This window comes from Petaurus breviceps, unplaced genomic scaffold (assembly GCF_028583685.1).
Source record: "Petaurus breviceps papuanus isolate PSGF00001 unplaced genomic scaffold, PetGlider_PUasm1.0 103, whole genome shotgun sequence".
NCBI classification, from domain to species: domain Eukaryota; kingdom Metazoa; phylum Chordata; class Mammalia; order Diprotodontia; family Petauridae; genus Petaurus; species Petaurus breviceps.
In genome coordinates, this window is record NW_027185588.1 from 2018961 (window position 1) to 2035408 (window position 16448).

A 16448-nucleotide genomic window follows, 5' to 3' on the forward strand; every position below is an offset into this window, starting at 1 on the left:
GTGTGTGTGTGTGTGTGTGTGTGTGTGTGTGTGTGTGTGTGTGTGTGAGTGAGAACAGACAATAATATGAGGTAGAGCCGGAATGTTAGTCTGGAAGCATGATAAAGGTTGGGCAGGAGGCAGGATAACCTATTAGGAGACTATTGTAAGCCAAGTCAACAAGCATTTATTAAACACTTGCTAGTGTCAGGCACTGAATTTGCAAAGAAAGGCATAAACTGTCCCTGCCCTGAGACTCTGTCTAATCTATCAATCTATCTAATGGGAGAGACACTGTGCAGACAGCTGTGTACAAACAAGATAGAGGACAAATTGGAGATCAACTCAGAGGGAAGACTCTGACATTAAGGTGGATTGGAAAAGGCTTCTCACAAAAGGTGAGATTTTAGCTGAGACTTGAAGGAAGCCAGAGATGTCAGAAGACTAAAGTGAGGAGGAAGAGAATTCTAGGCCAGGGAAACCAGTGAGTTAGTAGAGAGGGTGTCTTACCAAAGTCACCCAATTATATAGTATTCTAGGGGAATAAGGTTTGAGAAGACTGGCAAGATAGGAAAGGGCCAGGTTTTGAAAGCCTTTAAAATCCAAACAGGATTTTAGATAATAGAGAATGACTAGAGTTTATTGAGTAGGGGGTAGAATGACCTGGTCAGCCCTGTGCTTTTGGGGAGTTTATTTTCATAACTGAGTGTATGACGGAGTGGCTGTTATACTTGTCCAGACTTCAGGATGTTGAGTGGCATTGTCAAAGGAGAGAAGAGGGTTATGTATGAGAGATGACTTGAAGTTAAAATCAGTAGACTTTGGCAACAGATCAATGTGCCAGGCTCAGAGAGCTAGAGAAGTTTAGAATGATGTCTAGATTGCAAGTTTGGGTAACTGGGAGGATGGGGAGGTATGGTGAAGATAAAGAATTCAGTCTCGGACATGTTGATTTTAAGTGTCTGTGAAATATCTAGTTTGAGATAACTGATTGTAGCTTATACATGTACAACCATGTTAAACATATTTCCATATTAGCCTTGTTTTGAAAGAAGAATCGGAACAAAAGGGGAAAACCATGAGAAAGAAATCACATGTTTCACTCTGCATTCAGACTCCATGGTTCTTTCTCTGAATGTGGATACCATTTTCCACCTTGAGGCTTTTTAATTGTCTTGGATCATTGTATTGCTGAGAAGAGCTAAGTCTGTCATGGCCTCTTCATCATTTCTTACATCTCAGTAGTACTCCATTACGTTCATATAAGCATACATACTTGATGGCATCTCCTCAGTTCTTTGTCACTGCAAAAAGAACTTCTGTAAAGTTCTTGTACCTAGTTCACTTTCTTTTGTGAGTTTTTCTCCTCATATCTTTCCGCTGCTTTCTGTTCTAAAATTTTCCTGGAGCTCACCATCCCAGTGTTTATAGCAGACATCCTAGTCTCCTCCTCCATGAAGATAACTGAGGCCTCTCCTCCATATGTTTCAGGTTCAAAGGGAGAGGTTTTCCTCTCCCTCATGATCCATCCCACCCCTTGACCCCTTCAGGACATTTCTGAATGAAAGAAAAAAGTATTAAGACTTGCTATATGTATATTTATGCTTTTTAAAAATCCATTCTTCTCTACATTGATGATAGAATGTCTATTCCCATGATTCTTTGTATTCATAGGTATAACAACTTGTTGTTCAGTCATTTCAGTAGTGTCCCAACTCTTCGTGATTCCACTGGGGATTTTCTTGGCAAACATACTAGAGTGATTTGCCGTTCCTTATCTAGCTCATTTTACAGATGAGGAAATTGAGGCAAATGGAGTGAAGTGAGTTAGGAAGTGTCTGAGATAAGATTTGAACTTAGGAAGATGAGTCTTCATGATTCCAGGCCCAGCAATCTTATAGACTCTGCCACCTAGCTTCCCCTATAATTTTCAGAAGGCAGTAATTTTATATTCAAGTACCAGTTTGTTTAGCTATTTCCCAATCAGTGAGCCTGTACTTTGTTTCTAGTCCTTTGCAAAAAGTGCTACTATAAATACTTAGGTATTGAACCTTTCTTTCTCTGACTTTGAGATATATACCTAGCAGTGAGGTCTGTGGGTCAAAAGGTACAGGCACACTAGTCCCTTTTTTTAAAAGCATAATTCCAAATTGCTTTCCAGAATGGTTGGACTAATTTACAATAGTGTATTAATTGGCTTGTCTTTTTACAACTGCTCCAGCATTTGACTGTTCCCATCTTTTGTTATTTTTGCCAGTTGCTGGTTTAAGTGAAACCTCAGAGTTCTTTTGATTGGTGTCTCTCTTTTTAATAATATTTTTATTTTTTCTGAATTATATGTAAATATTTTTTAACATTTTTTAAATAATTTTTTTTGAGTTCCAAACTCCCTCCCTTCTTTCCTCCATTATTCACCCTTCCTTAAGAAGGTAAGCATTTTAATATAGATTATACATGTAGCATATCTCTTACTGATAAATGATACAGTGGATAGAGTGCTGGGCCTGAAGTCAGAAGACTCCTCTTCCTGAGTTCAAATCGGCCTCAGACACTTACTAGCTGTGTGACCCTGGGCAAGTCATTTAACCATTTGCCTTAGTTTCTTCATCTGTAAAATGAGCTGGAGAAAGAAATAGTTAACCGCTCCATTATTGTTACAAAGAAAACCCCAAATGGGGTCATGAAGAGTCTGAAACAACTGAATAACACCACCTATTTCTCCACAACCCTACATCATTAAATTTGGTTATTATATAAATCTTCTAGTTCTGCTCACATCACTCTTTGTCATTTCATGTAAGTCTCCCCAGATTTCTCTGAAACTTTTTTCTTCATCATTTCTCACAGTCTTTATAGTAAATAATAGTATCCTACTATATTCACACGACATAATTTGTTCAGCTATTCTCCAGTTGAGGGGTTCCCACTTGTTTCCAGTTCTTTGCCACAGCAAAATGAGCTGCTGTATAAATAGTTTTGTACATATGGATAAGTTTCTTTTTTAAAACTTTCCTTGAGCTATAGGCTTAGTATTATTAGTAGTATTATTGAGTCAAAGTATATCCTTTTTAGTGTTTTTTTTCAGGCATAGTTCAGAATTGCTTCTAATCTTTGTCGTATTCTTCTAGTTCTGGACTTAAAGAATCTTTATTTTTCTGAAACCCGAATTCTTTGATTCTGTATAGGAACCTTTCTCTTTGGTGAACTAAAGTGCAAAGAAGCATTCCTCAAGACTTTTACCTTTTCAGCTAGAAAGATTAGGTTGCATTTGTTGAATATAAAACTGGAAATTGTTTCTTTTTCTTTTTTTTTTGCTAGGTAATTGGGGTTAAATGACTTGCCCAAGGTCACACAGCTAATAAGTGTGTCAAGTGTCTGAGGCTGGATTTAAACTCAGGTCCTCCTGACTACAGGGCCAGTGTTCTATTCACTGCTCCACATAGGTGCTCCTGAAAATTGCTTCTTGCAAAATTTTAGGCCTAGGTGAAGAGACTAAAGATCATCTAGTCTAACTCTTATTTTGTAGATGAGGAAGTTGAGACCCAACTGTTTGGTTTACTCTCTGGATCATACAAGGAGTTAGTAGCAGTATTAGGACTGGAGTTCAGGTCTCCTATTTCTCTTTGCACCATACTACACTGCTTATTGATTTTCTTTTCTTTATTTTTCTCTTTTAAAAATTTGTTTATTTTTACCAGATTTTCTCCTTTTCTCTACCCCTCTCTCAACCATTGAGACATTAAAAAAAAAAAACCCACAGGGATGCTAAGTGAATTCTTGCATTAGCTATGTCCAAAAAAGAAGAAGAAAATATGCTTCAGTCTGCTTCCCCAGGTCCAGTAGCTCTTTCTGGCGGTGGGCATCATGCTTCATCATGAGTCCTTTGAATTGGGATTGATCATTGTGTAGATCAGAGTTATTGTCTTTCAAAATTTAATATCTTGTAATGCTATTTTTTTGTATAAATTGTTCTCCCAGTTCTGCTCACTTCACTTTGAAACAGTTTGTGCAAATCTTCCTAGGCTTTTCTGAAACTGTCCCCTTCATTTCTTATGGCACAATAGTGTTTGGGTTGTGCATGTCTGTGACGCGCGTGTGCGCGCGTACATACACACACCATTATTTGTTTAACCATTTTCCAATTGATAAGTATTTTTTCCACATATGGGTCCTTTTCCTCTTTCTATTCTCTTTGGGATATAGACCTAATATCACTATCGCTGGTTCATTTGGTACGCACAGTTTAGAATTTTTTTGGTCTTAGTTCCAAATACAGCTTCACCAGCAGGGCATTCGTGTTTTCTTTTCCTACTGCCCCTTCAGCATTTGTCATTTTCTTTTTGTTGTTGTTGTTGTCATCTTAACTAGTCTGATGTGTATGTGTGTGAAGTGGTACCTCAGAGTTGTTTTGGTTTTCATATCTCTATTATCGATTTAAAGCATTTTTTCATATAGCAATTGATAGTGTGGATTTCTTCCTCTGAAAAATACCTATTCATATCTTTAATTATCAAATTTTGAGGGGAGGCAGTCAGGGTTAAGTGACTTGCCCAGTCTCACACAACTAGCAAATACCTGAGGCCAGATTTGGACTCAGGTCCTCCTGATGCCAAACGTGGTGTGCTATCTATTGTCCCATGTAGCTGCCCCTCCCTATACATTTTAGAAATGAGAACTTTATTAGAGAAACTTGCTGCAAAGACGGTTTCCTAGTTTACTGTTTTTCTTCTAATTTTAGTTGTATTGGATTTGTTTATACAAAAACTTTTTTCCCCACTTAATAGTATTTTATTTTTTCCTAATTACATATAAAGATTATTTTCAACATTCACATTTATAAGATTTCAAGTTCCAAATTTTTTCTCCTTCCCCAAGATAACAAGAAATCTGACATAGGCTAAACATTATATAAAACTTTTAAAAATTTAATATGGGTAAAATTATCTATTTTACCTCCTGTGAGCCCCCATCTTTCTTGTTTGGTCATGAGCTCTTCCCTATCCATAAATTTGAGAGGTAATTTCTTCTATGTGCCACTAATTTGTTTATGAAATCACTCTATGTCTAAAGGATGTGTCCATTTTGAACTTGTTTTGGTATATGGTGTCAAGTATTGGTTTATATCTTGTTTCTGCCAAACTACTTTCCAGTTTTCTAAACAGTTTTCATTGATTAGTGAGTTCTTGTCTTAGCAGCAAGGATCTTTGGCTCTATCAGATACTAGGTTATTTTGCTTTTTTTGCTTCTGCAAATTGACTGATTCTTTTTCTTACCTGGTATCATTGTTTTGATAACAGCTTTGTAGTTTGGTTTGAGATCTGGGACTACAAATCCTCCTTCCTTCACATTTTTTTTCATTGATTCCCTTGATACTCTGTTTTTTGGTGTGGCAGTCAGAGTTAAGTGACTTGCCCAGGATCACACAGCTAGTAAGGGTCCAGTATCTAAGGTCAAATTTGAACTCAGGTCCTTCTGACTCCAGGGCTGGTGTTCTGTCCACTGTGCCACCTAGCTGCCCTCTCCCTTGATACTCTTGACATTTTATTCCTCCAAATGAATTTTATCATTTTTTTCTGGCTAGTGATTTTTGATAGTTTGATATGCCACTGAGTAAGCAAATCAATTTAGGTAGTATTGTCTTTTCTATTACATTAGTTTGACCTACCCATGGGCAATTAATATTCCACTCCTTACTTTAGATCTCTTTTTTATGTTACAAAGAGTGTTTTTCAATTGTGTTCATTTGGTTCCTGTGTTGGTCTTGGCAGGTAGACTCCCAGGTACTTTGTGTTATTCATATTTTAAATGTAATTTCTCTTGCTGTCTTTTCCGGATGGATTTTGTTGGTAATATATAGAAATTTCAATGATGGTTTAGGTGGGTTTATCTTATATCATGCAACTTAGCTGAATCTGTTATTTTTTCTGTTGGTTTTTTAGTTGACTCTCTAGGGTTCTCTAAATAGACCATAATATCATCTGTGAAAAGTGGTGGTTTTGTTTCCCTTTTACCTGTGCTTATTCCTTCAATTTCTTTTTATATTTTCTTCATTGTTAATATCCTGGGAATTACTTAAGTAACAGTAAAGTGAAGGAAGAACCTAAGTGGAGGTTTCAATACATAACAAGTTCAGTTCTGTTAAGCAACATTTATTTGGATTGAATTAACCAAATACAGATCATACTCCCAGGACTTTAGACCCTAGGGTATATTTTTCATCCAAAGTTACTAAATTTTAGACAGAAATCTTTAAATGATATGTAATTTATCACAAGCACTCAGATGAAATCTGGAATGTTGGCAGTCATTCCTGACCACCTGTTGAGAATTTTATATTCAAAGAGCAGTGTTTAGAGAATTATACTTAGTATTTGGGGGGGATGGATATACAATTCTAGCCATGTAAGGAACTCCTCGTGTGGAGAATCCCTTCACTTGTGTCATTGGTAACTCACATATCTACATCTATTTATATGTGGAACTCATCTTTCCCACCTAAGCCTTCTCTCCCTTTCCTTATTACTATAGAGGGTAGTGCCATCCTTCCATTCCATTAGGCTTGCAAACTAGTAGTCATCCTTGACTCCTCCCTCCTTCCACCCCTCCATATCCAATCATTGCCAATGCCTCTTGATTTCACGTTTTCAATGTCTCTCAAATATGTTCTTTTCTCCTCTGATGCAACCGCCACCCTGGTGCAGGCCCTGATCACCTTATAGCTAGACTGTTGAAATAGCCTTCCTGATAGGCCCACTTGCCTCATGTTCCTTCCTATTCCAGTCCATCTTCCATTCAGCCACTAAAGTAATTTTCCTGAAACCTAGGTCCAGTCATGTCACTCCTTTACTTAAACTCTACTGACTCCCTGCAGCCTCTAGGAGTCAATACAGATGTGTCTGTTTGATCCTTTATAACCTAACCCTCTCCTACATTTCTAGTCTTCTTATACCTTACTCCCTGAAGTCTACTCTTCAGTCCAGTGACACTGGCCCTCCAGAAACAAGATATATTCCATTTCTTGGCTCCAGGCAATCTCTGCCTGTCCCTCCCCTGCTCAGACTTACAGACCACTCAGGCTTCCTTCAGAAATCCCATTTTTTACTAGAAGCCTTCTCCAATCTCTTAATTTTAGCACCTTTTTTCCTGCTAATTATTTCCCATATATCCACTCTATAGCTTACTTGGAGAGCAGGGACTATCTTTTTCCTCTTTTTTTATTTCTGGAGCTCAGCACAATTCCTGGAGCATAGTAGGTGTGTAATAAATGTTTATTGATTAGATGATTGATAACTTACAGTCTTAAAGATTTGCCTGAGAATATTGAGAAATAACGTGACTCATCCATGGTCACACTGCTGGTATTTATCAGAAGAAGAACTTGAGTTGCAGGTCCTCCTGATTCTTAAGGCTATCCCTTCTCATTGTGCCATGCTGCCTCTCATCTTGAAATAGAAATACTGTATTGAAGGTCACTCTTCTGTAAACTTAGGGAAACTTTTGTTCTATTAAGCAGTTACTGGTGATTTTGTGTGGTTTTATTTTATGGTAAAGAGTTTCAGTGATCTTTACACATTTGAGAGTAAAGTTACCTGGTATTTAATCTCAGCTTTGGTCAGCAACACCCTCTGTGAGTTTGTTTTCTAATCTATAAAATGATGGAGCAAGACTAGGTGATCTTTTAAGTGTCCCTTCTAGCTTTCGAGTCTATAAATTTGTGCCCTGTACATGGCACTCTGTGATCATTGAAGAAATCAATGATTTTGAATGAATGAAACTGAACTTAGCTTAAATTTTATATGCCTAAAATTTGAACCAACACGTTTATGTATAGACACATTTTAAGAAAGGAGATATATATGTATATATTTTTATACTTTTCTTTCTAATTACATGTAAAAATAGTTTTCAATATTTACTTTTAGAAGATTTTCAGTTCCAGATTTTTTTCTACTTTCCTCCCCTTTCCCCCTCCCCAAGATGGCATGCAATTTGATATAGGGTATAAATGTATAATCATATTAAACATATTTCCACATTAGTCATGTTGTGAAAAAGGAATCAGAACAAAAGGAGAAAACCAGGAGAAAGAAAATAGTACGCATTTGATCTACATTCAGACTCCGTAGTTCTTTCTCTGGATGTGGGTAGCTTTCCATCATGAGTTTTTTGGAATTGTCTTAGATCCTTGTGTTGCTGAGAAGAGCTAAGTCCATCATAGTTAGTCATTGCATAACTGTGTACAATGTTCTCCTGGTTCTGCTCACTTCACTTAGCATCAGTTCATTTAAGTCTTTCCAGGTTAGAAAGAAGATATCTTAAAATTAGATCTAAAAGATATTTTAAAATAGATAAAAGGAACCATAATGAATTTACAGATTATTGCTTTATGTCACAATACCTGAAGGCAGCAAATATAAGTTAATAACATTTCAAACTGATAAAACATTACAATCAGCAGACCAAAAAAGGCATATTTTCAACTTCTGTAATTGTTGTAATCTTGTCTTTAGGTAAACTATCAATGGATGCTATTTTGGCCAGATTGAAAGATCTGAATCCAGATGATCTTAGAGAAGAAATTGTCAAAGCAGGACTCAAATGTGGGCCTATTACATCAACAACAAGATTCATTTTTGAAAAAAAACTGGCTCAGGCTTTGCTGGAACAACAAGGAGGAGCTGAAGAAGTTTTTTTATCCCCTCCAGATCAAGCTTCAGAAAATGTTGCTATTAATCAAACAACAAAAAAGACTTTGAAATCTACTGTGCTAAATCCAGCAAATTATGCCAGTTTATCTGAAGACAGAGATTTTGGTTATAATATGGGTTTGAATCCTCCAGAAGAGGATGCTTTAATTCATAAGACTTGTTCTGTGCCACTTGGTGGAATAGCTGACACTGACTCACAGAAAGATATCTCAGTGCCATCCAAAGATCCTCCTCTGTACTATGGAGTATGTCCAGTTTATGATGATGTCCTAGCAAGAAATGGTAATTTTAAAGTATTTCTGTTTCATTAACCAAAATAACCTTTTCTTTTTGTAGGATCTTTTGATGTGTGGTTTCCTCTTAAGTTATGTTTATTTTCCTAGAAATACAGAATCTGTAGAGCAGATACATAACTAGTAAAAGATTACTGAAAAGGGGGCGGCCAAGTGACGCAGTGAGTAAGAGCACCAGCCTCAGAGTCGGGATGACCTGGGATCGAATCTGGGCTCAGATACTTAGCACCACACCCAGAAATAACTGGCCATGTAACCTTAAGCAAGTTACTTAACCCCAATTGCTTAAAAAAAATTGCTGAAAAGATAAAATAGGAAATCAAGATTTTGTTTTATTTAAGATAAATCAGTGTATAATGTGTAAGTTATTTCAGCATTTTACAATGACAAGCCTTTTCTATTATGATTGAATATTAGTTGATGGGAGTAAAATTTGATGCAGAAGTAAACTAATCATTATTTATGACAAGATAAATAGCTTGATTACTTTGGAAAATGCTTTGAAATCCTATGTGGTTATTTCTCCAATAAACTTTGAACCTTAAAATTGGATTACTTAAAAGTTCACTCAAGAAAGAATACAGAAAAATCCCATTGTAATCAACTCTTTGAGAAGTCTCAATTATTTTGTTGAGAAGTTTTGTCATGAGTTAATTGTACAGATGATGCAACTGACACCTGGAGTCTGGGGACAACATGGACCAATGGAAAAAAGGCTGGAAGTTTAGGTCCTGGCTGTGCTGCCTCCACCCTGTAGGACTTCTCAGGCAGATCACAGAACCACTTTGGTCCTCATTGCTTCATCTGGTTAGGCTAGATGGCCTTAATGATATTGCTAACTCCAAATATGTGAGCTGTAAGCTCTCTTACTCTCATGTTCAAAACACTTCTCTTAACAGACTGAGGAGTGATTTGAACATGAGGAAAAAAGGAAGAGAGATGTAAGGAGAATACTTTCATTCCTGCTCCTTTCCTCTATTAAGATCGTAGGTCTTTTTTGTATCATGGTGGGTAGGTCAGGTGGTTTTTCTGGAGATGTTAAAAGTGGGAAAGCATGACTGATAAGAGGAAAATAAAGGGGCTGTTTCTGTACCCCAAAGGCAAACAACACATTTTACCATAAAGAATAGCACAATGCCTGTCATATAGAAAGTACTTCATTGCCTGTTGATTGTTAACACCAAACAAACAAGGGATATTTCTAAAAAAAAATATTAAAGTTGACTTTTTTGGCAGAGCCTGGAGGAAAGCTTAATTGTACTGTATCTTTTTAGAAAAATTGATGTGTCGACAAATTAATACTGTTGTATAATGCATGAACTATGCACCACATTTTATTATAGAAAACTTTGTAATAGTATTCACTATAAGTTTGTTCTTTAAAATGCTTGGATTCACCTCTTCTTTCCATACTCACTGTCACTACCTTAGGTCTAATCTTTCTAATAAACTTCTGTCATATTATTCCCCTCTTCAAGAATCTACAATTGTTTTTCTTAAGTTCATATTTCTTTGTCTAGTTTCCAAAGCCCTCTGTAACTAGGTTTCTGTCTGTGTTGCCATATTTACTTCCTGCTTTTCCCCAACATATGTCCTCTGTTCCCATCAAGTTCAACTGCAAATACACCATACTTCCACTTTTGTTTTTTTAATGACATTTAAGTTTTTCCTAAATACATGTAAAAATAATTTTTAACATTCATTTTTTTAAATTTTGAGTTCCAAATTCTCTTTCTCCCCTCCCTGAGCTGGTAAAAAAATTTTATATAGGTTATACATGTTACAGTCATGCAAAACATATTTCCGTATTAGTCATGTTGTAAAAGAAAACACAGACAAAAAAAAAAAACATGAAAAAAATAAAGAATCCACTTTTTTTGTTTTCACTAATATTGTTCCTTACTGTTTCGAGTTCATTCCCCAATCTCATCCATCTTTCAAACCCTTTCACCCCAAATTCTGCCTCTACTCCATCTACTTCTGCTACCCTGCTTTATGTCATTTCTTTCAACTCCCCTTCACACTCCCCACCTTTTTGAATAGTTCCATAGTGCTTATATCATCCATGTAATCATATATGTTCCAAAAACTAAGGCAATAGGGTAAAGGGCCTTGGTTTTATAAGAGATGGGATCAGATGATGAGATTTCATAGTCTTAACCATCAAACATTTCATTTGAGGACTAAGATATATTTATAAAATTTATAAATAATAATAGTATTAATTATAAATCCCTTTTTGAAAATGCCTTTGGATTCTCCCCTTTTCATCCAAGTTGACTGTATGCGGATGAAAAGGACAGGTGAATCTAATGTGGACCAAGTTTTCTTTCTATCATCTTCTGAAAGGGGAGACCATTCTGTGTAGGTATAGCAACCAAAGAGTTTACTTATCTTCTGTACCTGTGAAACCAAAACAAATAGCCAGGCCTTTTTCTGGGTCTGTGATAAAGTAAAATGTGTCATCTAATGCCACTGTGAATCTTCTGAGAATCAAGGCAATGAGACCATAAGTAGCATTGAAGAGTCACAGGCATTGAATCTCATAGGGTCATAACCTTAGAGCTAGATATTATCTTGTCCAGTTTTTTTCATTTTGTAGAGAAGGAACTGAGACCTAGAGTTTCTTGCCCAGATCTCATAAGTAGCAAAGTAGCTCAGGATTCTTTTTGCAGTTGGTATTTTGTTTTATCTAGAATCTTTTTTCTTGCCTAGGAAAAAAATGAAAATTTTTGAGGAAAACTGGGGGGGGGGGCCTAATTTTAAGATAAATTTTATTTAAAACAGAGGGGTGCTAAGGAGTGAATTAGGTTGCTGGACTGTGGTTATTTCCTGTTTAAAGTTCATGTTTTCTTATCTAGAAAGGATTCATGTTTATGAAGACAAGAAGGAAGCTTTGCAAGCTGTCAAAATGATCAAAGGGTCTCGATTTAAAGCTTTCTCCAAGAGAGAAGATGCTGAGAAGTTTGCTAAAGGAATCTGTGATTATTTTCCATCCCCAAACAAAACTTGCTTTCCTCTCTCTCCAGTGAAAACAGGACCATTTTTTAATCAAGGTGAGTAAAATCTTTGCTATTTGTCTTTTAAAATCCTGACTTTTACTCAGAAATATTTGGGATTCTCTCTCCTGGTACATTGTAATGATTTTCCATATCTCATTAAGCAGGTATCCTGGTCAACAGCCATGTTCTTTGGGGCTAAACTGGGTGGTTTCTAATCCTAAAGACTGTAGTGGAAGTGAAAGCTAGGTTCTGTAGTTCTAGCTGGAGCTGTCCATGCCCTAGTAATCTGATTGCCCTGATCATAAAAGGGGAGCCATTTCCCTTCTACTCCTCAAGACTTGTTGTATGAACCTATTAGAGAAGTGGTCTCCCATCCCTTTATATGCATGTCATCTGCTGCTGTGAGCTGGGCCCAGTGTGGAGTGGGCAAGAGGGTCTGAAAGAACTGGTCTGAAGGGTGGCTTCTACCATGAGACAGACAAAGTATACATGAAAACATTTTATGTCATGGGTGGCTTGCATACATGATGCATAGGGGAAACAGTGCTTAGCTGTTAGTTTTTATTATGGAATTTCCTCCCCAAATTGGAAATTAAAGCCAAAGAGAATTATTTTGGAACACTCTAAATTTTGCCTTTTGATGACAGATGGTTTATGCTCACCTGAGTCAGAATCAGTTAACAAAGAGCGAGCAAACAGTTTTAAAAGTCCTCGTACGCAAGACCTGACTGCTAGACTCCGAAAAGCTGTGGAGAAGGGAGATGAAGCTTTGTTTACAGAACTTACCTGGAATAACCCACGCTATCTAATTGGTTCTGGGGACAACCCAACAATAGTGCAGGTGAGTCTGTTTTCATCATGGACATCATCAAATAAATCATTACCACACTGAATATAAATGTGATTCCCTTATCTCCTTTCTCAGTAATGAGAACAGGTGCATTTACAGTGAAATGAAGGGCACTTGTTTTAAGTTTCAGATGACATATAATGTGCAGTTTTGTTTCAGGAAGGATGTAGGTACAATGTCATGCATGTGGCCACCAAAGAGAATCAGGCTCGTATCTGCCAATTGATTTTAGACACTTTGGAAAATCCCGAATTTATGCGACTAATGTACCCGGATGATGGTGAGGCCATGTTGCAGGAGCGTATTCGATACATTGTTGACCTTTATCTTAACACTCCTGATAAAATGGTGAGTTTGCTCTTTTTTTCCTTCAGTTAACTTTTATCAGATAAAAACAAGTCTTCTTGTCTATAGCAGGGCTTCTTAAGCTTTTTTCTCCTAGCAACCTCTTTAGTGCTTTTTTTTTTTTTTTAGATTCTGCTTTTTGGAGGAGGGAAGGCAAGGCAATTGGGGTTAAGTGACTTGCCCAGGGTCACACAGCCAGTTTTGTGTTAAGTGTCTGAGGCTGCTCTTCAGTGCTTCTTAAACCCATATGTGCTCTGGACCCTCAGTTTATATAGGAAAATATTGAGTGCCCATTGCTGATTGTTAGATATTTATTGTGTGCCTACTGTTTCCCCATACTACTGAGTGGTGTTTGATGAACAAGATAGTACCCTATAGCATAGGTAAGGTATTTTATAGCATAGTTGGGGAGAGGCTATATGCACATGAAAAAGTGACTGATAAGTACCAGAAGAATGGAGAGCTTAGGGTAGGGGAGGTCCCTCGGGAAGGAGGTCTTTAGGAACATATTACTTTGTTCTTCTGTATAAGACTTATAAATAAACAAAAGGTAAGGGCCTTACACAAATAAAGCTTTAAATGTAATATAACTTTCTCCACAAAGTTTGTCTTCATTTCACAGTTGGTTTCAGCATAAGACTAGGTTATTAAGACTTAACTTTGCTTTGGGATAGCAAAAAAATCTCCAGTCTGGACTTTCCTGGTAAAGTGCTGGATCACCACTGTTCTCTCATTGTTGTTGAATCTCTTAAATGTAGAGGGGATTATTAGCAGAAAACAACCAGACATGCCAGAAATTTTTGCAGAATTTTAGGCCGCTAATTATATCCTATCTTTACAATTATCCATTAGGAAACTTTGTTTCTTGAATTCACATGGTACTTAAGTTTATCAGTTGATCAACTAATATTTATTGAGTAAGTAAAATATTATGTGTAAATTGCCATGGAGGGGGTAGTATTTGTGTTTTAGGGCATTTTAACATGATGTTATTTTATTCTTACAGCAACTCTGTGAGGCAGTTAATATGGAAGGGGAAATGCTAAATGTGTCTTTGCCTTTATTTTAGGGAAATGATACTCCTTTGCATTTTGCTTGCAAATTTGGCAATGCAGATGTGGTCAATGTACTTTCTTCACACCCTGGTATTATAAAAAATCCTAGAAACAAATATTTACAAACTCCTGAAGACGTAAGTTAACCCTGAAATTTAATAATTAATTGCATTATTATTTTATTTGTGAACCTGACCATGCATTGTTTTTGGCATGTGAAACTTTTCCTCACTGGTCCATAAAACATGCACTGGGCATTTTCCATTCTTGGTAATTGATGGCACTGAGGTGCCCATATTCTTATCATATTAGGTTCTATAAACACTTATTAAGCTCCTCCTGTGTTCATGGTGCTTATCAAGGTGATGTGAGTATGGGAACAAAAAGCAGCCTCTTCCCTCTGTCATTCAGTCATTAAGCATTTATTAAATGCCTGCTCTGAACCGGGCACTGTACTAAGCACTTGGGCTGCAAAGAAATGGAAAAAACAGGTAACAACTCTACACAAACAAGATATGTACAGAGTAAATTGTGAGTAATACTTGTATGTCTGTATATTACATATGTGGAATGGCTCACGCTACTTTGCATCTGCAGCCCTGCTTGGTCTCAGCTGCATGGGATAACATGTCCCTTCCAGGATGAGCTCATCACTTCTGAACTTCAATATCATGCAGCTAAGTCAGCCCCTCCCTCAGCCACCTTTCCCCTTGATTGGAGGGCTAGAAGAAGAGTACCAAACTCGTCCCAAAGCCTTTCTGTATGAAGGGCAGAGACTGGATTCACACTTTACTCCATTTTGCATCTGCTGCTCCGCCTGGTTTTGATTTTAGGGAATAAACGATCTCCTCTGGTGTCTCTTCCCCCTCTTGTACACAGCTCTGGAGGAGAAAGTGAGACTGGTGACTTTGCACACCCTTCCCTCACTTAGATCCAACTCACTTGCATGTCATGGCATCACTTGCCTGAGGTTATGGTCCTCTTCACCAACAACATCTAGTGTCTAAGCATTCTTTTTGAAAGGAAATATCTATACTGTAAGGAAACTTCTGTCACCTAAAAGTCTTGGCCACAGAAAGAAGAGAGTAGGTTGGATTGCCTTTGGGAATTCACACAGTTTCTTTGCTGGCCTTTTCTCCCAGAACCAAAGAACCCCATTTTAAATACCAGTATTCTGCCAATGTTGATGTAGGACTGCATGACAGTCTCCAAAGCCTGGAAAACAAATGTCACACAGAGGGCAATAGACAGGTTAGACAGGTAGGGACCAGCTGCCCCACAGAACTGGCTAGAGTAAAAAAGTACCCAAGAAGTGTGACTGGAAACTGTATTGGTCATGGCCTGTGCACAGTCCGAGCCTCCACTTGTGTCCTCATGGGGTCAGGAGAAAGAAAAAAGGCCCTCACATGTTAGTGTCACCCTCTGGTAGATGTTTGTGTAGATAGATTTGAACTCAGTTCTTCATCACTCCAAGTCCAGTGCTCTACACACTGTGCAACCAAGCTGCTTCAGGAAGACCTAAGTTCAAATCCTACTTCAGACACTTCCAAGTTGTGTGACCCTGGGCAAGTCACTTCACAGCTGTATGCCCCAGTTTCCTCCTTTGTATAATGGGAGTAATAATAGCACTTGGTTTCCAGGGTTTTTGTGAGGCTCAAGTGAGATATAATTTTTGTAAAGTGTTTTACAAACCTTAAAGCACTATGTGAATGCTAGCAGTGCTGACAGATGCAGGAGAGAGTCTTTCCACATTTGGGTAGGGATGTGAGAAAGAAAATGAGTTAAGGTTTGAGGAAAAGAAATGGGATTTGATCTGGGTCTGAAAGATTGATTAAGATATCATACTTAGGGGCAGCTAGGTGGCACAGTGAATAGAGTACCAGCCCTGGAGGCAGGAGGACCTGGGTTCAAGTGCAGCCTCAGACACTCAATACAAAAACTAGCTGTGTGACCTTGGGCAAGTCACTTAATCCCAGTTGCTGCCAGCTCTCCCCCCCCCCAAAAAAAAAGATATCATACTTAGGGAATATATGTTTGAAAATCCTGAAATAAATTTCTTTATGTCTATTATCAAAATACACTGCCAGAATTATTGATCTTCTTTCTTTCTTTCTTTTTTGGAGGGGGGAAGGTAGGGCAATTGGGGCTAAGTGGCTTGCCCAATGTCGTGTGTGTGTGTGTGTGTGTGTGTGTGTGTGTGTGTGTGTGTGTGTGTG

At 37.5% G+C, this 16448-nt stretch overlaps 1 protein-coding gene across 2 annotated transcripts in view; it reads left to right on the top strand.

The window, feature by feature from the left end:
* The window catches only part of ANKLE2 (ankyrin repeat and LEM domain containing 2), a 40043-nt gene that overhangs the window by 5736 nt on the left and 17859 nt on the right, over positions 1 to 16448 (top strand). For both annotated transcript variants that reach the window (XM_069090570.1, XM_069090632.1), the window contains exons 2-6: positions 8490 to 8969; positions 11842 to 12036; positions 12630 to 12823; positions 12992 to 13180; positions 14247 to 14369. In XM_069090570.1, coding sequence (XP_068946671.1) covers positions 8490 to 8969; positions 11842 to 12036; positions 12630 to 12823; positions 12992 to 13180; positions 14247 to 14369 — 1181 coding nt within the window. The remainder of the gene's footprint in view (positions 1 to 8489; positions 8970 to 11841; positions 12037 to 12629; positions 12824 to 12991; positions 13181 to 14246; positions 14370 to 16448) is intronic.